The 21,506-nt window shown below is 43.1% G+C and overlaps 1 protein-coding gene across 1 annotated transcript; it reads left to right on the top strand.

The window, feature by feature from the left end:
- The first annotated feature begins 363 nt into the window (after window positions 1–363).
- Window positions 364–20,852, top strand: GNG4 (G protein subunit gamma 4). Its single transcript, XM_006258178.4, has 3 exons — window positions 364–624; window positions 11,866–11,971; window positions 20,065–20,852. Exons 2-3 carry the CDS (start codon window positions 11,876–11,878, stop codon window positions 20,191–20,193), a joined length of 225 nt encoding a protein of 74 aa, XP_006258240.1. The 5' UTR covers window positions 364–624; window positions 11,866–11,875; the 3' UTR covers window positions 20,194–20,852.
- Window positions 20,853–21,506: the final 654 nt, after the last annotated feature.

The following is a 21,506-nucleotide window of genomic DNA, read 5'->3' as shown; positions in this document are numbered from 1 at the left end:
TCCAGTTATGGCTCAGCGTTACTCCAGCAAGCGAGTGAGAAATGGGTCATCCAAGAGGACGCATCTCTTCCTTTCGAGGCCAGGGGTGACAGCAGCCCCCCAAAGTCGGTTAACACTCCTCGAGAGGGGGGGGGGAGGGGAGTTGTTGTTGTTTGTGCGTCTTGACCACTTTTCCTGTCAAACATGGGGCTTGAAATGATCGGACGAAGACGATCGTTATCACACGTCCGGCACCACTGTCCTTCCGGCACCACTGTCCCTCCCCGCCTTCCTCCCCCTCATGACATGGTAGGTCCGGACCCGCGGGAGCAAGGTGCGTGGGCGGTACTCGCCCCCCTAATTGAAGGACTCCGCCGGGCCTTTACGCACGCTCGCTGCCGCCCCACCCCGCCAGCGGCTGGAGGGCGGCGGTTGCCTCGGAGCCCCCAGCCCGTTGCAGGGAGGGGGGAGAGCCCCGCCCCGCTCCGCTCCGCTCCGCTCCGCTCACCCCGGGGGCGGGAGGCCGCGCGGCGCCGAGCCATGTGCCGCCGCCGCCGCCTCAGCCCGGCTGCTCGCGCTGGCTCCTGAGCCCGGGGCGCCCGCGCTGCCGCCGCCTGCCCGCAGCCCCTCCCCCCGCCTCGCCAGGTGAGGAACGGTCGCAGGGGGGGAGGGGCGTGCGTGGAACGCGGCTGCCGTTGAGGCCAACGGTTGCTCTGAGAGGGCGGGGCGGGCACCTTGCTGAGGGGAGACGGGGCCCGGGGTGGTTGGGGAGCGGGGCCGCCCCTGGGTGGTGGGGAGGATGCCCGTCCCTGTGCTGCCGGCTCAGCAGAGCCCTCGGCGGCTCATCTTGGGCACCTTGGAGTTTGGCAGCGTCCAGCTGGGCAGTTGCGGGTTGAGGGCAGGGGAAGGGCGGCTGTTTCTGCGCCACCCCGCGGGGCGCCTGGGGGGCTCGCAGGATGGATCCCGCCGCGGGAGACGAGGGCTGTGCGTTTGTCACCCTGTGGTATAATAGGTCAGCGAAGGACGGCCGGCCGGCCGGCCTTTCTCTTCTATGACCCCCCTCGTGGGTGCCTGCAATTTCAGTGCTTGAAATGAACCTTGCCTGCCTGTGTCCTTCGACCAGAAGGACTGCAACCTCCACCCTTGCTTTTAAATGAACGCAGGGCTGCCTGCTCCTGCTCCTTGGGAAGGAGCCGGGATTGAAAGAAAGGAATGATCCTGGTCCTTGGGAGTAATCCTAACCAGGGTTTGAATTGCATGTTGATTCTTGGTGGGGTTCAACACTAAATTAAATGGGTCGCTGATGAGCAAGCCCACCTGAGTGACTCCCCCAGGTTATGGTTTTCAAATCTTATGGGGGGGCTCAACACCCCCGAGCCCCCCTGTAATTCAGACCCTGATCCTAATGCATGTTGCTACGATGACTAGGGGAGGTTGCCTTCCCCTGCACGGGGGCATAGTCCTACGCATACTGTGTGGCCTGATGAACTGGCAGGAAGGGAAATACATTCTTTAAATTGCTAAAGGACAAAAAAGCATATTGAACTCTGTCAGTAAAGACGCTATAAACAGAGGCTGGGAAATACTGAAGAGGAAAGTAGTTAAGTGGCAGGTCAGAAGAAGGCCCTTGATTCCTGGGCTCTCCAGACTATCCCAAAGGATGGTTAGTAACTCTGTTGTAACCAATCTTAATTGCCGCAACAGGTGACTCAGATCTAATTGTATAGGTTACTTTCTTGCTGTCAAGCTTAAGATTGTTTTTGGAAGTAGAAGAAAATATTGCACTCTACTTCTCTTTTTAAGGTTAACTGAAAGCAAATGAAACTACAATGTGGAAGGCAAAGCCCCTGGAGGGGGTAAAGGGCTAAAGAATGTTTCCTTATCTATTCAGTCTTATCATGTACTCTCTCCGTTTTATTGAACAGGTATTTATAGAGCTCTGTAAATATACGTGGTGTCCCAAAAACTGCAGAGATAATTTTTATCCCCAAAACTGCAGAGATATCTAAGGAACTCCCCCTGACATCAGGGCAGAATTTGACATCTTGAAGCTCTTTTGATGCACTCTGACTCATCTAAAACCAAAATAAAAGAATACATTTGCTCCTCAGAAGCTTTTTTATGAGCCCCAGAGATTAGTAATTTTTGACAAGGATGAATTAGCAGCGTTTGGAAAATGGGAATGAATTCCTTGTGAGGCAGAAAAATAATCCCATGACTCCCTTCATTTAGATGGCAGAATGTTATGATGGAGCTCCCAGGAGCCCCCTCCAGCATTTCAAGAGGAATGCATTGGGGAACAGCTGCTCAGCATGGCACACTAGCCAACAAAATATTATTTTGACTGTAAAAGGCCATGTGTTTAATGCTTCTTATATCAAAAATGCATGTTGATTACATTAACGGAGCCATAGAGACCGAGATTAATGGGATCCACATACAGGAGATAGCGTAAACGTGGTGTGTTGGATAAGGGGCTGCTGCATAATGTAAGAACGCTGATATGCCGCTGACCTGATTAGAGAGGCAGTAAACATAAGATGGATGGTAACAATTTTTAGTATGGGTGTATTGCTCTAACTTAATAGTGGGCTGTTGGATAAACAAACAAGGAAGCAGCACAGTGAATCTCGGTGAGGAGACGCCAAAGTTTTGGAAAGCAATTACAAGAAAGTGAATAATTTTATTTACTTCTGGGGATACTATATCTTTCCTTAATCCTTACTTTGCCAGGCTGGAAGCGCAATGATCAAAAGAATATTGATTAAAGTGTTTCATAAAGGAAAGATAAGGATTACTTGTCAGGTCCTGAACTGAGATGGAACAGAAAGATGGGTACGAAAGAAGAATGTGAAAGCATTTATCTCCCCAGCTTCCAGAGAATGATGAGTCTCAGAGAGATACAGGCAGAAGTATAGAATGGTATATTTTTTCCTCTCTTGGGCTTTGCTTCTAAACAAAGCTGTGTAGTTTGTTTACTGCATGCTGCTCTCATAATGCCCAGTAGGAACAAAACTTAAGGGTTTGAGCCTAAGATAGACCAGTTTGAAATAAATCACAGTAGCAGGGGATTACAAACCCAAGGCCTGATCTGAGAATATGACAGATGATAGCTACAGGCCTGAAGGGTTGAGGAAGGATGTACTTGAGACCAGAGCAAGTAAGAAGTGCAGTTAGCTCAGTATCTGTGACATATGGAACTGTAGAAAACCTGCCAGTAAAGATCCTTGGTTAGAACAGCATTTATTCTTGGAGTTCAAAAAGCAATCAGATGCTTAATTGGATAACAAGGACATCCAGGAATGCAATAATAAATATTTTAAAAGGGAGAGTCTGGAAAAAATAAAATCTTAGAGGTCAGTTTTTATATGTTTATAATACTAACTGATAAGTATTAGGAAGAATTTTCCTAATGGGCAAACTACCTATTTAATTTTTTTTGCATCTTTTTGTGAAGGCTCTGGTTATAACTGCTATCAAATGTGCCAAAGTATACTTAACTAGACAGATCAGGAGAGCTGCTGTTCCACTGTACCATTTTCTTGCATTTAAAAAATGTTGCTTTAAAGAACAAAGAAGGATGTAGTATATGATATCAATGAGAGATTAGCTTTTAAATTAAAATGGGGTGGGGAAGCTTACAGGTGCAGAACAACATACAGTTTTAATTGACATGCCTTATGGGGAAGAAACCATAAAAAATGGGGATAAGAAATAGGGTAAAGACAAACACAAGCAAATACCTTTAGTAAGTAAAAGGTCACACAAAAGTAGTCTACCAGGCAACAATAAAAAGTACATCTGCTTTTATACTAATGCTAAAAGTCTAAGATCAAAGCTGGGGGAACTTGAATGCATAGCAGTAAATAATGATATTGACATAATAGGTATCTTGAAACATGGTGGAATGAGGAAAATGAATGGGATGCTGTAATACAAGAATACAAATTATATAGAAATGACGAGAGTAAGGTTGTGCTGGTGGAAGAATTAGGGGTGCACCAATAGAGATTTCTTGGGCTGATACAGATGGCTCATTTTTAACGAGCCATATTGGCCGATACCAATCTGATTGCTAATATGCAGCTCAGCAGCTTGGAGACCAGCGTCTGGCTGGTAAGTCTGTTGTGGAAAAAGGGGTGGAAGGAGGAAAGGGGTGTAGAGGGGGGTGCAGATTGAGGCCCCTGAGGTGAGAGAGGGAGTGGGGCTGGGGCTGAGATGGGGCAGGGTGTGGGACGGAGCCACGGTTCATCTTTGGGGGGTGCAGAGAAGAGGGGCGGCTCTCACCTCTGCATGCCTGCTGGGAGGGCATGGGGGGCATGTGCCGCCCCCCCCCCCCGGATTTGTCCGTGGGACAAGGGTGGGCTGCCACTGCAGCTTGGGGCCAGGGACGGGCTCTTCTTGATGGGGGTGGGGGTGGCCAGGCTGTGCTTGGGGTGGGTGGCAGTGGTGTTGGGGGGCAGGGTTATGGGGGGGCTGCAGCCACCCAAAAATTTGCCGTAGGCCCCACTCCCAGCACTGCCACCACCCGACCCAAGCCACCAGGAAGAGCTTAGCACAGCCCCTGCCCCAGCCTGCAGTGGCAGCCTGCCCTCGCCCTGTGCACAGATCCAGGGGGTACATGCCCTCTATACCCTCCTGGGGTGTGTACAGCAGCAGGAGTCAACCCCTCCCCGGCCCCCTGGATGAGCCATGGCTCCATCCTCTGCCACTCCCTGACTTGGCAGCCCCAGCCCCACTCCCTCTCTCACAGTGGGGGCCTTGATCTGCACCCCCCACACCCCTTCCCTCCGCCCACCCCTTCCCCCACAACAGGCTTACTAGCCGGACGCTGCTCTCCATGCTGCCAGGTTGTGTTCCTGACCCCATGTGTATTGCACTATGGCTACGCGCATGCGCGAGGCATTATCGGCCACATCAGCCAAAAAAAAACAATTGCTGGTACTGTTAATTTTCCTTATATAGGTGCCTATCTGATATGGGACCGATATATTGATGCACCTCCAGGAAGACTGGCACTCTGCATCAAAGTAGGATAGATTTTTCAACTGATAAGTGAGGTACCATAGAATCTTTGTGGATAGAAGTCCCAGGTTTCAATAGAAAAAAGTACGTCTAGAAATAAACTATTAATTCCCAGACCAGGACAGCAGCAGTGAGCTAGAAATGCTAAGGGAGTTAAGAGAGGCTGCTACAGCAGAAAACACGGTAATAGTGGGGACTTCAACTCTCCACAAAGACTGAGTCAATCTAACATCAGGCCGGGATACAGAGACCAAATTTTTGGATGTCATAGAAGACTGCTTCCTGGAGCAGTTAGTCTTGGAACCTACAAGAGGAAAGCCCGTTTTTGACCTAAATAACGCACAGGATTTGGTGCAAAAGGTAAGTGTTATGAGCCTCTCAGCCATAGTGACCACAATGCAGTTGGGTTTGATATCCATGTTGGAGGGAAGAGGAGAAAATCTACCACAGCAGCCTTTAACTTTAAAAAGGGAGACTATGTGAAAATGAAGAAGCTACTTAGAAGTTAAAGAGGCCCCTGAGGAGGTGAGGAACTTTAAAGTAGCATGGGAACTTATTAAGGACACTGTAGTGGAGGCACAGAGCAAATGCCTACTGCAAATCAAAAAAAAAGTGGAAAGTGGACCAAAAGAAAGCCAGTGTGGTCTAATGGCAGAGTTACAGCGGCAATAAGCAGAAAAAAGCCTTTCAAAAAATGGAATTCAAATTCTAATGAGGAAAACAAAGAAGAGCATAAACGTTCACAAACCAAATGTAGAGCTGTAATAAGACAAGCCAAGAGAGAATTTGAGGACAAACTTACTAAAGATACAAAAAGTAACAAATTTTTTTTAAGAACGTTAGAAGCCAAAGACCTGCCAGGGAATCATTTGGGCCTTTGGATGATCAGGATTTAAAAGGGACACTAAAGGATGACAAGACCATTGCTGAGAAACTAAATGCATTCTTTGCATCTGTCTTCACTGAGGAAGTTGTTAGGCAAATTCTATCACCAGGTCGTCTCCTCTCCAGGGACAAGTCAGTGGAGCTGACCCAGTTGAGGCTTCAGTAGATGAGATGATAGAGAGAATTGATAAACTAAACAGTAGCGAATCACCAGGATCTAATTGCATTCACCTTAGGGTCCTGAAGGAGCTCAGATTGCAAATTGCCAAACTCCTAATTGTAGTATGCAATCTATCTCTAAACACAGCCATGGTACCAGAGGACTTGAGGGTTGCCAAGGTGACTCCCATATTGAAAGAAGGGCTCCAGAGGGGACACAGAACTACAGGCTAGTGAGACTAACTTATGTTCCTGGAAAACTGGTAGAAACAATAATAAAAAAAGAATTGTTCAGCACACAGATGGGCAAAGTGGCTGATCTGGCCAGCAGCTGGACTCCATTTCCTAGCAGCCCGTGCCTGCATGGCTGGGGCCAATCTCCATGGAGACCCCAGCCACAGCTGAGTAGGAAAGCTCAAGGCTGGGGTTGCCATGGAGACCGGCTGCAGCCTCACTGGCAGTGTGTGCAGCAGAGCAGGGCAGGGTGCTGCTTTGGAGCTGCTGGGAACTTTTGCACGCTCTTGCTCAGAGCATGCAGGCTGTAGATCGTGGCTCTTCCCTGGCTCCGTAGCAAGCTGCTCCCATCGCAAGTTCGCAGCAGCTCTGGAGCAGCCCCTTGTCCTGCACCACTGCAGGCACTGCCAGCATGGTTGTGTCTGGTCTCCATGGCAACCCCATAGGAATACATGGACTGTCCATTCGTGGATTAGAAATTGGCTCCAGGATAGAAAGCAAAGAGTGGGTATAATTGGTCAGTTTTCAGGATGCAAAGAAGTAAACAGTGGGGTCCCCTAGGGATCTTTGTTGGGACCAGTGCTGTTAACATTCATAAATGATCTGGACAAGGGGGTTGAGTAGCAAGGTGTCCAGATTTGCCAATGACATAAAATTATTCAAAGTAGTAAAGACCATGGCAGACAGTGAGGAACTACAGAAGGTTCTGGCATGATTGAGTGAATGGGCAACTATATGGCAGATGAAATTTAGTGTAGATAAGTGCAAAATGATGCACCTGGGCAAAAATAGCCCAGACTATAACTGCGCTACATTAGGCTCTACATTAGCTGTTACCACACAAGAAAGAGATCTCGGAGTCATTTTGGACAGTTCACTAAAAATATTGGCTTGGTGCTCAGCAGCTGTCAAAAAGGCAAACAAGATGTTAGGGATTAAGAAGGGAATTGTAAACAAAACAGAAAGTATCGCTGTGCCCCTTTATAAACCCATGGTATGTCCACACAACTAGAATACTATGTCCAGTTCTGTTCCCTACGCCAGAAAAGGATATACAGGAAACCCTTGCTATTCACGAACTCCGGGTTTGCAGATTCAAATATTTGCAGGGTAGAGTAGACCAGGGAGGCGGGCAGAGAGCAAGCGCCAGGGATGTGGAGGGAGATGGCGGTGGCATCTTCTACCCCAGAAGCAGCTGCAATGTTGCTTGGGGGGAAGGGGTCGGTCCCCAGGTGCTGTGGGGGAACCCAGGGGAGGGAGGTGGCGGTGGTGGCATCTTCACCGCCGCCGCCATGGCGGCACTCAGAGCAGCTGTGGTGGCACTCGGGGGGGCAAGGAAGGGGTTGGTCTCCAGGCCCTTCAGGGGAGCAGGGGGCGGCTATGGGGCCTGATGGAGGGCCCCATCAGTATTCGCAGATTTCACCGTTTGTGGGGATCTCTGGAACGTATCCCCCGCGAGTGGCGATGTTCTCCTGTAGAAGAACTAGAGAACGTACAGAAAAGGGCTACAAGGATGATTAATGGTATGGTGGGGCTTCCATTCGAAGAGAATCTGAAGAGGCTAGGCCTATTCAGTTTAGAAAAGAGATGCTTGAACAGGATAAGATTTTACAAAATACTAGAAGATGGCAATGAGAAAGTAAATAGGGATTTATTATTTACTCTCACAATACAAGATCTAGGGATCACAAAATGAAATGAGTAGGTAATAAGTTTAAAACTAACAGAAGGAAGTTCTTTTTCACACAGCGTGTAATTAAAGTGTGAAAATCATTGCCACTAGATGTCATTGCCACTAGATGGAAACTGACTGTTTAGCCAGATTCAAATAGGGATTGAACAAATTCTTGGAAAAAAGGGGTATCGGTAGCTATTGAGCAAGGGAGGTAGGGATACAGCCTTTCAATTAGAACTTCCTAGACCTTAAACACTGGAGGCTGCAAGAGAGAGAGGAAAAATGGGGGAAAAAAACCCTGGTCATACCCAGTTCACTCTCTCAGCATCCACTCTCTGCTACTGTGACACCAGATGCTGCGCAAGATCAATGTATGGTCTGATCCAGTAAATGGCAATTCTTATATTCTCATGTTCTTATAATTTAGGGCCAGATATTTTTAAAGCAGTGTATTTTCTCACATACTTCATGTACTTTTCCACCAAGAATTCAGCTGCTGGAAACTGGGGTGCACATTATAATTGAAAAAGTGCAGTAACAACAGCTTCTGCTGCTTAAGCATCTGCCAAAGGAGAGCAAAAGTAAAGCTGCATGTGCTGCACTCAGGGCTTCCAAGCTGCTGACTGTGGACAGTTCGCCCACTTCCCCTTTCAAGCAAAGGCTCTCAGGGAAAGATTTTTTTTTTTCATGCTGCCTTTCAAAAACAAGATGCCTATTTTATTTGGGGGCTTGTTGTATGAGAGAGAATATGGTATTTACATGCCCAGAGGAGTTATCAAAAGTGCCTGTCTACTAACTTAGATTCATAAATACTTTTAAAATTCTGACCCTATAGGCTAGAAATGGTGACATGCTTTCAATTTATGGTCATGAGTGGGAGATCTGATGGTATGATGCAATGCTTATAACTGTCCTACTGTTGTGCTACATAGGTGAGTAGATTCGTGAAAAACTAGTCATAACCACTGTTTTCTTCTGGTGTGTCCCTACCTTTTAATTGTACTGTGTTTAAATGAATCCCATGCAATAAAGCTGGCTTTCTAATTTGCCTCTGGATTTAAGTGATATGGTCCCTTCAGTTTGCTTTGATCCTTTGGCTCTGTGTTGGATGATTTGCTACTAATGGAGAAAAGAACTGACTGTTGGCAACACAGTAAAACAAGGGCATGAATGACAATTTGCAGTACTTGTATAATAACACTTTACATTCTTATTTCTCAAAGACCTTTATCAGGGTACTCATACTTCTCTTCATTTTTGTAGATGGTGCACTTGAGACATAGACGTTAAGGGAATTGGCCAAGGAGCACGTCCAAAGAAAAGGGACTCCTAAATTGTGATCTAGCACGCTTCTTCAGTGCTGTACTGTCTTATAAATGGATAATTAAATCTGAAAGTGGTTAAGGAACCATATTAACAAAACTTTAGCTGATCAGAATATGCTCAGCAGGGGAAGCCTAGTCCTTACCTCAACTAGCCAACATGTTTTAAATACCTGTCTAGACTGTAGTGCACATGCATGTATGTGTGTGTGTTTAAGATCTTGTCTTCTCATGATGCAGTTTAAGACACTGCTTAGATACTGGTCTTTACTGTAAATGCAAGGTTACTCTTGACCATAAAGGTGAGCGTAGTGCACCTATATGCATTCTGTCATTATAGTTTGCATCACAGATCCCTTATCCTGCAGAGGAGAGGTAGTATGGTTCGTGCTATTTTTTTGTTCCTTTGCAATTAATGAGATAGAAGTAGTTAAAAGCCAGGTCACTCGCACTTTATGAAATCTGAATTTCCACATTCAGTTGACTTTATCTTTCTAATTACAACTGACTTTTGCTGAATTCCACAGGTATTGTATAAAGTGACAGATGTACATCTCATTTTGCTGGACTTGGGAGTTTGAGGTACAAAGTGAGCCAGTAGAAATCGCTTTTGGCTGTAGAGTTTTCTGTGTTGATGGCAGCCAGCATCGTATTATATTAGTTACTTTGATAGGCAGTTGCTGAAGTAGGAAAGCTCAATCAAGGCTTGCATAATTCAGATTTTTTTTTTTTTTACTGGAATGGTTATTTCCTGCCTTATACTTAATTTCTGATGTGTAACTTGTATTCAGCGTGGCAATGAATTAATTTGCTGTTTTGAATTTCAGAAGTTCATTCTTTAGTTATTTTAGTTCTCAGTCACATGACAGAGCCTTAAGTATACTTTTCAACGGTTTTATTGTGCTTTCAAGGTACTTGGCTCAGAATTTGGATCCAAAACCCTTTGGCTGCAACAATAGAAGCTTAAATGTGTGTGTTATACTGCAGCTCATCCTTTTTTTACCAGTGGCTGTCTTGCTGTATATTTTATTTCTAAGCTCCATGGGACAGGGATCTGGTTTGACTTACACCTGTGAAGTGTGCAGCTTTTGTCTTATGCAGGCATTTTTTCTGATTGAGACATCATCGCCATATTGGTGAATCTCACCACGTAGCACTTGTAGTGCATCTGTGTAGTCTTTCTATTAACATTGGTGGAAATTTGGTAGGGTCCCTAAAGTATGACTCATTATGCTGGATTGCTTGATGACGTGTTTAAATGGGGGATTTGAATAAGGGTATCCAATACACTTACGCTTAAGACCTTCAATCAACAGGTGATGTGGTAATGGATTGTTTCATTGCGGAACATGTATACTGGTGCTCCATGTACACTGAAATTTTAGCTGGGTGTCCCTGTGCCTATGCATTGCCACTACTGTTGCAGTGCTCCAGAACACCAGATGTCTATATGTACTGAAGCCTTGTTAACCAAGGGCTTCTCCTTCCCACAGTGCTGCTCTCTTAGCCTGGGAGGAGGAGCAGCAGCTTCAGGAGATCCCTTCAACTGCAGATTTTTTAGCATGAACACACTCTCTCTTATTCTTGACAGCCCTGAACTCTGCCACATCATATTCAACCCCTGGCTTCTCCAACAGTTACTTATAATACCCCTGGTGAATTATGTAGCAGTTCCTTATGGAGGCAGGGATAGACAAAAGGATTGTGCAGGAATATGTATTAAATCTATGCCAACCAGTTTATCTGGGGGGCTGTTGATAGTAAGAAGATTTGGGGGAAATGATATTCCCCTCTTAATAAAATTCCTGTTCAAGATCCACTTTTCTTTTGCTTCAGAAACAGTGCACCTTTTTTGTGTAGTAGTTTTACCTTATTAAAAAAAGTATGCTGCTGAGTTGCACAGAAGTAATAAGTTTCTGTAACATATACTCTAAGAATAAACAGGTTCTATTTGATTCTTGCTTTTTGAATACTTGAGGTCCACTCAAATTGCACGTTCCCAGCTTTTCTTTGCAACTATGTAAAGCTGATAAAATCAGGTTAATAAGGGGCTTTGCAAGCTGGGTCTTTAAGAAAAATAGTAAATATTTTGAAGATTAGAATAAAATGAGTGAAAACACAAGTTGCTAGTAAGTACACAATGGAGGAACAGGTTGTGGAGTAGAATTATGGTGGTCCAGATTGTGGGTAGAAATTTGGCATAGCAGGTAATATGAGCGAGGAATGCAGCTCTTGTGGAGAATGCAAGGTTGGTTAGGGAACTGTATGGGGAACACCACATCAGTAGCTACAGCTGACTGCATAGACATGGAAGTGATGCGCAAGTTTGGTTTTGTTTTGTTTTGTTTTTTAATGGGTCATTCCTATATCAAACAGGGTTTTGTGTTACTTTTTTGATAGCATATTCTACTGCTGCAAACCTTAAGCACAAGGTGGGATCCGAGCAAACATGGTTGTTAACTTTAAGAGTTTCTTTTGTATTAGAGTAAACTTATCTAATTCAATTAATCTGGGAGAGAATCATTAACTATAACTGCATATAACTGTTTAGAAAATTACTTTTCAAATGTGTTAACTCTGTTCTAGGAAACACAGAATGAAGGAGGTAGTATCTAACAGTACAACCAATATATCTCAAGCAAGAAAAGCTGTGGAGCAATTAAAAATGGAAGCATACATGGACAGGATAAAGGTAATGCTGACTAACTGTTGTTAGTTTGAAATAGCTCTTTACTTTGTGACTGCTGCAGGGGAAAAAACTCATAGTAAACTCATAGTATCTCTTGGGAGACCAGCAACTCTCCAGGACAATGTCTTCAAGATTATTTCATATCATATTGCAAAATAATGTTCAAGGAATGTTCACATGAAAAGAATCAAGTATTTATAAAATTACTTGCTTCGGACTTCTAGTAGGGAATTTTCAGGTATACTAGCTGCTCTTTTATGAGCACACCTAGCATCTGCAAAATAATCATTTCAGGTAAAATAGAAATACTTGTGGTATCTGTGGTACCTAACTTGCACATGTAATCCAGGTGAATTGAAATATTTAGTCAGATTTTCGCCTGCAATTAGATGTAAGTAGTTAAACTTGTGCACTGGAGCAGGTTACCTAGCCAGATTGTGGAATCTGTATCCTTGGAGGTTTTTAAGACCCAGCTAGACAAAGCCTTGGCTGAGATGATATAGTTGGTACTGGTCCTGCTTTGAGCAGTGGGGTGGACTCAGTGACACCCCTGAGGTCTCTTCCAGCCCTCCTTTTTTATGATTCTCTGGTTCTATGATTTAGGAAACTTGCACCTTGCAGATTTGCACAGCTTAAAATCAATGTAGTGGTGGTCCACAGTGCTACTGAAAATGAGACACAAAAGATGCAATAATCACTAGCTTTAATTTTTATTTTGTGTAATATGAACTTAAATGCATCTTTATTGAAAATAATCCACTAAGTAAATAGTTGTAAAGAGAACAGGTTATACTTATGTTCTGATTATGCTACACAATCTTGAGATGATCAATATATTATTTCCTCAAAATGGAATGCTCATTTTCCCTGCATTTTCAATGTAACATACACAAATATTTTTTAAGACACTAACATAAATACTTGATGCCCGGGTCCTACTTATAAAGTATTTTATTATATAAAGTTAATACCAAATAAAAAGATAGCACATCACCAGTAAAAATCTTGGCAAGAAACATGCCCTACACCACTTCACAGTGTTTGCTTTAGTCATAGAGACCCATACACCTTAACTCAAAGTGGGAATGAGGGTATTTCAGATACCGCTCCTTCCTCTTACCATCCACTCTGTACACTGTTAGGTACAGAGTATTGAGCTCAAGGCCCTGTGGTCTGACCCAGTATGGTATCTCTTATGTTCTCATGACACCCACTGTACTTCATCAAGCCTTACAAGGAGGTCCCTAAATGGGAACACTACAGCTGGTTTCTTGTTTTTCTGTGATGGAGGAATTTTTTTCCTGGATAGTTTTGGGAGTTTTAGGCCTCACAACAATGCTGCAGCCCTCTGGAGTGGATGTGAGGCTCTCGTTCTTGATGTGCAGTGAATTTAATGGAAAGCAATATGAGCAACTTAACTATTAGATGTAAGAAGTAATGCACTGTAATTACGTAAAGCAAGGACATAAGCTTTTCTGTAGTCAATTTAATCAAAAAACAGTTGAATATTTGTAGCTGAGGCAGGCCTAAGAACCAGATAGCTTAGAAACCAGTCATTTCTTAGGATCATAGAAAATTAGAGTTGGAAGGGACTTCAGGGGGGTTATCTAGTCCCACCCACTGCTCAAAGCAAAACCGTCCCCAACTATAGCATGCCAGCCACAGCTTTGTTTACCCAGGTCTTAAAAACCTCTAAAGATGGAGATTCCACAACTTCTCTGGGTAACCTGTTCCATTGCTTTTCTCCTGTCCTTGTGAGACAGTTTCTCCAAATATCTAAGCTAAACTTCCCTTGATGCATCTTGAGCCAGTTGCTCCTTGTTCTGTTACCTTCCACCACTGAGAACAGTCTAGCTCCATCTTCTCTGGAACCACCCTTCAGGTAGTTGGGGGATTTAATAGCAGCCTTCCTCAGTCTTATCTTCTCCAGACTAAATCAGCCTCTCCTCATCAGTCATATTCCCCAGGCCTCTAACTATTTTGTTGCCCTCCACTGGACTCTCTCCAATTTGTCCACATCCTTTCTGTAGTGGGGAGGCCCAAAACTGGACACAGTACTCTAGATGTGGCCTCATCCATGCCAAATAGAGGGGAAAAAATCACTTCTCTTGATCTGTTGGCAACTCCTATTAAAGCAACCCAGTGTGCTGTTAGCCTTCTTCACAACAAGGGCACGCTCCTCTCAAGATCATTTGGTACCCAGTGTAACATCAAGTAAAATGGGAATTTTTATCATATAAGGTACCAAAAGGCTAGTGATTCCAATATTTGATGACCGCTCTTCTGAGTTCGTAGAACAAAGATTACCTTCAAAGGGGAAAGTAAGATTTGGGCATGTTTTGCTCTTGGCTCAAAGACAGCCTCAAAAAGAGTGAATGGGTGTGGGTCATCCTATTGTCCTTCTTCCACAGATTTGTCAGCTCTTTTTTTTTTTGCCTTGAAAATTAATAGATACAGAAAACTGAGTCTTTCCTACCTTTACTGAAAGACTTCTGGAAGTCTGAAGATGCAGATTTTGAGAGCGTTCAGATTTTAACTGAAAAGCTTGTGTCCTTTCTCCCAAGTATTCCTGAGCTGTTCATAATGCACATTATTAAGGAAAAAGTCTGTAAAAATAATTTGACTAAACTGTTTGGGTAATTGATGTCAAACAATTACTAGTTATATAGACAAAGCCTGAATTTTTATAATGGAGGGGTGGAGGGGGAGAACTCCTCAAGCTGCCTTCATAAATCCTAAAAAACTCCCCAAAATATAAGCACCAGCTTCCATTGCAAGTCACCTTGTCTACTGCTGTCTCTCATATATGTTATAATCAGCAGTAAGTTTAGGCTGCTCTTTTTAGAGTTTCATGATATACAAGTAATGTTTGGAGCTGCCATTCCAGCAACTCTCTTTCCATCCTGGATTGCTGAATAAAATGGAATAAAAATACAAGTATATGAGTCTGCAGTGGGTGCAGCAAAGCATCCAACTGTTAAGATGTGGGAGAAACAATACCACTAGAAAATAAGGTTAGAGATGTCTGCTATTGCTAAATAGTGGTAAGTGGCTGGAGGACTATACCTGTTGATGGCTAATCTCAAGTAAGGTCAATAAATAAGAGGGAAAAATCTTAAACTGAATTGGATATGCTGTCTGATTACAGAGAATGCAAATCCCATAGCAGGAAATTGGGATGTATACATAAGTAATGGTTTCTGCACATGAGAAGCCAGTTCCAACCTAGAACAGGTACCAAACAAGAACCACTGCTAGACTTTCTCAAATAAGCTGCTTTCTTCCTAACCAGAAAGGTTATCAAAGTTGGGTGTATAAGAAAATGTTGATGCTGCATCTGGGTGCATCATAATAGTTCCCTGGATGGTGGTTAGAATAATAGAATCATAGAAAATGTGGGTTGGAAGGGACCTCAGGAGCTCATCTAGTCCAACCCCCTGCTCAAAGCAGGACCATTCCCAACTAGATCATCACAGCCAGGGCTTTGTCAAGCCAGAGCTTAAAAACCTCCCAGGATGGAGTTTTCACTACCTCTGTAGGTAACACGTTCCAGTGTTTCACCACCCTCCTAGTGAAAAAGTTTTTCCTAATATCCCATTTAAACCTCCGTTGCGGTTACTGAGCTCTAGTAATCTCACCTTCACTAGTAGAAAAATTCAGCAAAAAAAAAATAAAGCTCAATACTTGAGTAAAGTACTGTATCAGCTACTGTGCTGCCCTTTTTTCCAAAGGGCCCTAGAAAATATTCTTATCTGGCTTTGAATAATGTTGTGAGATAAGCTGTGGAGTTGCTGACAAATGTATGTGGATCTCTTCATTTTGGATGCAAAGGATAAGCAAAGTGGGTGTCATAGCAAGGATAGTAATTAGTCTAGTCATGACAAGACAGATGACATAGTAATTGCAGCATTTTTCCCTGTCATTGAAGCTTGTAATTATTAGTGCAGCTAACAGGATTATGTTCTAACTTAGGCTGTTTTAATCACCTCTGTTACTCTTAAAAAGTAATGGTAAAATTCCACAGTTCTCCTGAAGCTGCTAATTCTTTTCAGCCTCACAGCTATTTCATAACTTTGACAAATATTATTCTCATACTAAGGAGTAGGAGAGCAACATGTATTAAATGAGGGATTGGGCAAATATTTAAAAATTAAGCAACAGAGAGGTGGTATATTAAGTAAGCACACATTTTTTTGCTAGAATTTTTCAGTCAAACCCGTCTAATTATTTTAGCCACTTTTGCAGCTGATATAAATGAGCTCATGAGTCTACAGCCATGATTTTATTAGAAAGATGAAAGGCTGAGCATTTGGTAGATGTATTTGAGTATGTAATTATGCATAAATAAAAACGAAGAGATTTGCACAATTTGAAATTGCCCAGCAACAATCGGTTCTAAATTCTTTAAAGGTAAACAAGCAACTCTTAAAGTAGCTTAAGCTCTGTCTGTTACAAAGTTCTGCCAACATAACTATGTTTTCTAGGATGTGAAAAGGTATACCATGTAGACAAGGAAGCTCTGCCAGCCAAACTGCTGGTCTGGACTCACTTCTGCCAGTAGAGTTTCTTTGTTTCAAGAGTGTAGCACTAGCAACAGAAGAACTTGCTTATATATGATAACTTACACCAGGGGGCTCTGTGGCCTCATAGTGTTGATGGAACCTTAGTGTCCTTTGTCTAATTTCTCCTATTTTCCAAATGTGGTAACAATCAAAATGTGACTTCATATAGAAATAAGCCACAGCAGGATATGTATTAATAGGTTGCTGTAGCGCACCTCCTGCATGCCGATAGAAATGCATCATTAACCTAAAGAAGCTCTCTGTGGCATGACTGTAATGCTATTACAACCAGCTAATTTCTCTCTCTTAATAGTCAACTTCTGTTCTTTGCAACAGCTAGTTGGCATCAGCCAGTCTCAAGGCTTCAGAAAAAGCCATAATTCAGTATTACTGCCCCTGTAAACTTGGGGTAAAAGGATTTCCCTCACCTCCTATAGCAGGGATAGGCAATGTTTTGGGGCAAATGTGCCCAAAACACTCACAATCTTGACTTGTAAGAAGTAACTTGTCAGGTGTTGGCCCAATCCTTGTTGTGACAGCACAGCCCCAGCTCCTTCTCTGAGACACGCATGCCAAGCAAAATGCCTTTGCATACCACACTGGCATGCATGCTGGGGATTGCCTACCCCATCCTATAGGATAACAGATGGAGTGCCTGATTTACAACACTTAGCAAAAGGAAATAGTGGACTTATTCTTTGTTATTTATAAGGTAGAGTATGGACAGACAAACATATTATACTGAGTTAAAAGGTGGGAAGGGGAAAGGTACTATTCTACAATAAATGGCAGTTTACTCTGAATGAAAAAAATAAGGCAATTACTAAAATTTAGCTTCCCCTTACCATGGGATTTAGTGGACATGCAAAGTAGTCATCCATGGGTCAGTAAGTCCTTCTCACTTTACTTTGAATTATATCACTAACTAGTTGTTTCAATGCTTTAAATAAATTATATACTGTGGTGCTGAAGGGGGGTGGGGACAGCTCTGCTTCTGGAAGTGTTCCATTTGCATAGCAGTACACTGGGGAATAGGTTAGGTGTGGGGAATTGTATGATGCTTTGGCTTATTGAGGGACTCAAAATAATTTTTCATCTCTGACTGTTGTGACCCTTTGTATAGCTCTGCTTAGAGGGTATGGGCATGTGTACATTTGGAGCCATTTCAAAAGGGGAGCTGCTGATAAAAAGCCCGCAGCAGCTGTTACTTCTAACAGTTGCATATGGACAAGCTGGGAATGATACAAACAGAGCAAAACTGCTCCAACTTTACTCCTGGATGGAGTGGTGTTAAAGTTGGAACTGTTTTGCTACATATATATTTTTCTCCTTGACCATGCATGGATATTAGGATGTTAGCTGCTGTACAGCTCAGAGCAAGAGTCAGCCCCCCCGCATGCACACCTTTTGAAACGCCTCCAAATGTCTGATTGTCTGTACTCTGACATGCCTGTATAAAGAACTTAAACCAGCACTCTAGAAGATGGAGCTTCTCCCATTGTTCTGGGTGGTCTTGTTGATTCACGTAAGTATACATTGGTAGGAAAGTAGAACTACATTATTGTAACTTCTGTTTATCTTTCTCAAGGCATCATAGTAGAAAACATCTTTCTTTCATCCAATGTACATTTTATATTGTTCAGTTACATTAATTGTGTAATTTGATTATAGTAGGCAGGTTAACTCACTAAAGCCAGTAGTTGAGCAAAACTGAAAAAATAACTGGGAAATATACTTTTAGCATCTCTGGTTTTCTTTCTTTAAAGCTGGGTGTTTTGGGAACTTTGTCCTCTGAAGCACTGGTACTTGTCTTTAGGTCTCTCTTTTCCTCCAAATTTGCTCAACTTTAGTGTTGGCCTTGCTTCCTCTTTATTGTTTCAAATGTGTAACACTTGTGCCCAGTGACCTTTCACATGGGCAGTTGCTACAGAATAATTATCTGTGATACTAATACTAACTCCCACAGTGAGGGACTGCAGTCTAACTGGATTCCAACCAACTGCAAATGTCTTTGGAGGGAGAACAAGCCTTTTAGCAGACCATGTTTTAATTCAAGTCTGTTCATCTTCAAAACATCTGGGTGCTGTAGACCGCCAGGCGAGCTGCATGCATGTGTAGGCAACTCCACACCACTGCACTGTGCATACATGGGCACTTGTGCATCCTGCTGTACTGTGCAGACTGGTGTTCCCCGGCATGGTGTGATGTCCCTCCTTACCTTCTGCTCCCTGCAGGCTCTTCTGTGGCACTGTGCCATACAGGCACTCCAGGGTGATGGCTCTCCTGGCACCACAGGCCATGCCACACTGCCCTGCCCTGCCCCCTGGGGTAGGGGCATTCATCAGAAGCTGGGGGAGTGAGGGGGAGTCCCAAGACTCCAGCTGCTGCTGCTGCTGCTGCAGCTGAAGCAATGGGGGATAGTGGCAGCTAACTGGAGTCTGGGGACCACGTGTTAACCCCTCGCAGGCTGCTGGACATGCCTGCTTTAATTGGTACAGAATTGCAGAGAGTAACTTTTCTTTTTTGAAATGGATTGGAAAAGTCATATGGGGACTAATCCAAAGCCCGATGGATATATAAACGTATGCTAATGGAAGCTTTGCAGTGGGTTAAAGTTAAAGAAGATGCAACTTTATCTAAAAAAAAGTCAGAAATTAGACTCAGCTTCTCCTGTTCAATATAGTTGTGGAAACCCACTTAGCTCAGTGTGTAATTGAGGGGAATAGGGCATGTGGAATCCAAGCAAAAAATACTAGTTCCTCTCATTAAAAATGCTTTTTCCATGTTCTGTAAACTGTCCTATTATTAAAACAGTTTAAAAGAAAATACCTCCACCTGCATAACAAACATTCAGCAGGCTAACTAAACAAATATTCCAGGTGGTTTGGCACAAAATTGTTCCCTACTTCAAGTACCTGAAAAAAGAGGTAGGTCTCTTAAGGCAACTTGCCTTAAGATTCAGATTAATGTGATAATGCTTACAGCTTTTAATTATAATTATTGACTTCACAGAAGATTAAAAAAAACAAAACCCTGACATTGAGTGTTTTGAAGCTTGTAGTTTTCTTGTTGGACATGTGCCTAGAAGAAATGTTTTGCATCCAAGCATATAATGGCTGTTGTGGAAGCTCAAGATAATATGATTCTGGAGCAGTGTAACTATGGAGGCTGATGATAAGAGCTGAGGCACAAGGGCTCAAGGGATCTACATATTTGGAAGCCAAATCTCCTTCTAAGTAGGGCAGAACAGTTGCCTATGTTAATATGCATGCACTCCACTTTGCCCCTGAGGACAATTAATCAAGAATGATTCTTAAGCTCCTGTATTGGAATAAACGTAAAAAAAAAAAAAGATGAGGTGGCCTTTGAGAGCAGATTCAGATTCTTTGGTCTTCAGCACCTTAAAATGGATACACAGATTTGCTGCCACTTCAAGGGGGCTTCTGATATTTTATGCTGTATTGAAATATTTAAACAGTGCTGACCATTTCTGAATCACAAGTGTTACAATGGTTCTTTCTTCTCTCCTACTAGGTATCCAAGGCTGCAGCTGATTTATTGGCATACTGTGATGCTCATATTGGAGAAGATCCCCTTATTATGCCAGTGCCTGCATCTGAAAATCCCTTTAGGGAGAAGAAACTCTTTTGTACCATCCTTTGAATTTGTTTGCAATTAAAAATGCCCCTCGTGAAAATATAGTACTGATGGTGCATGCTTTTAGCATTAGGCTTCTCCTGAGTTCCCAATAATCAAACTGATGGTTGTGGTATTCTTAGAAGTAGAGTATGTTTTCATGATAAATGAGTCGATTACTTGCAAATTTTAGAGTAGTCTTTATTGTAGTGTCCAATGCACAAGCTTAACAATTTCAGATCTTAACAAAAATTCTTTTGGTTTCAATGAGAACCAAATACACTCATCAAATTGTAGATACCCTTTCTGCCAGCCATCTTTTTCTAAGACCAAAATGAGTCATAGAGACTCTTGAACTGTTTTTTTAAAGCAGTTGTTGAATTCTCATTTTCTTAAAAGTTTAACTTAATTCTTTTTTCATTTACCTTTACACATTTATATCTAAAGAAGACCTTTAAAATGATAAAACTGTTTAAAAATTTGCTAATTATTGATATAGGGCTTAGAATGATCAGTCTGATAAAGTAAATAGTGTTGATATATGTGAGTATTTAGTGAATACTGTAGTAAATATGATTAGAAAACAAACTTGGTGGAATAAAGCAACTCTGAATTCTTTTACTGAACAAAATAAAGAAGCACAAACCTAGTGCTTAACTATACTAATAAAACTTGTACAAAAACAATTGTTTTTTGTATTCTCTTTTAACTTGATTTAAACTCTCTTGAAATAAGAGTAAATATTACACTTGTTCATTTAGTCCATAGGTTCTGTAGGTAAGGAGCAAGACCATACCCTTATTAGCAAGGATCCAGGTTTTCCGTTTCCTGCAGAAAAACATGGAAAAATGCAGATTTTCCCTTGTAAAGGAGAAAAACGCAGATTCCCCCCTTTGATACAGGATACCACAGGCAAAGTTACAGCCTGCAAGAGCTGCTTGCAAAAGGGAGAGAAGCTCTAAGCCCTGCCTGGAGGGGTGGGAGTAGGGCCTGAGAATCTGAGTCAGCCAGGGCTGGCTCAAACTCACTTTCCATCCTGTGGCCTTTGCTGTAAGTACAGCTTTTGGGGGCAGAGGAAAGCTGTGGGCCCCCACTGGCAGGGCTGGGGAGAGGGGCCTGCAGCGAGAGCCAACAGGACAGAAAGGGAGCAGGACAGGTGTGTGTGGTGGCGCTTTCAAGACAGTGCGAGGGAACCCAAGCAGCATCCCCATGCTGGGATGCAGCCCTGCTGTGTGTAGGAATGGGCAGGCAGGGTCTCTTACTTAGCCTCTGGGTGCCCTTGGGACAGGGCTGGGGGCGCTGCTCAGCTGGAGCCAAGGCGCAAGGGTGAGCATCGCCTA

Source organism: Alligator mississippiensis, chromosome 1 (assembly GCF_030867095.1).
Source record: "Alligator mississippiensis isolate rAllMis1 chromosome 1, rAllMis1, whole genome shotgun sequence".
Lineage (NCBI taxonomy): Eukaryota > Metazoa > Chordata > Crocodylia > Alligatoridae > Alligator > Alligator mississippiensis.
Note: the sequence above shows the minus strand (reverse complement) of the source record. Positions and strands in the feature narration are given on the sequence as shown.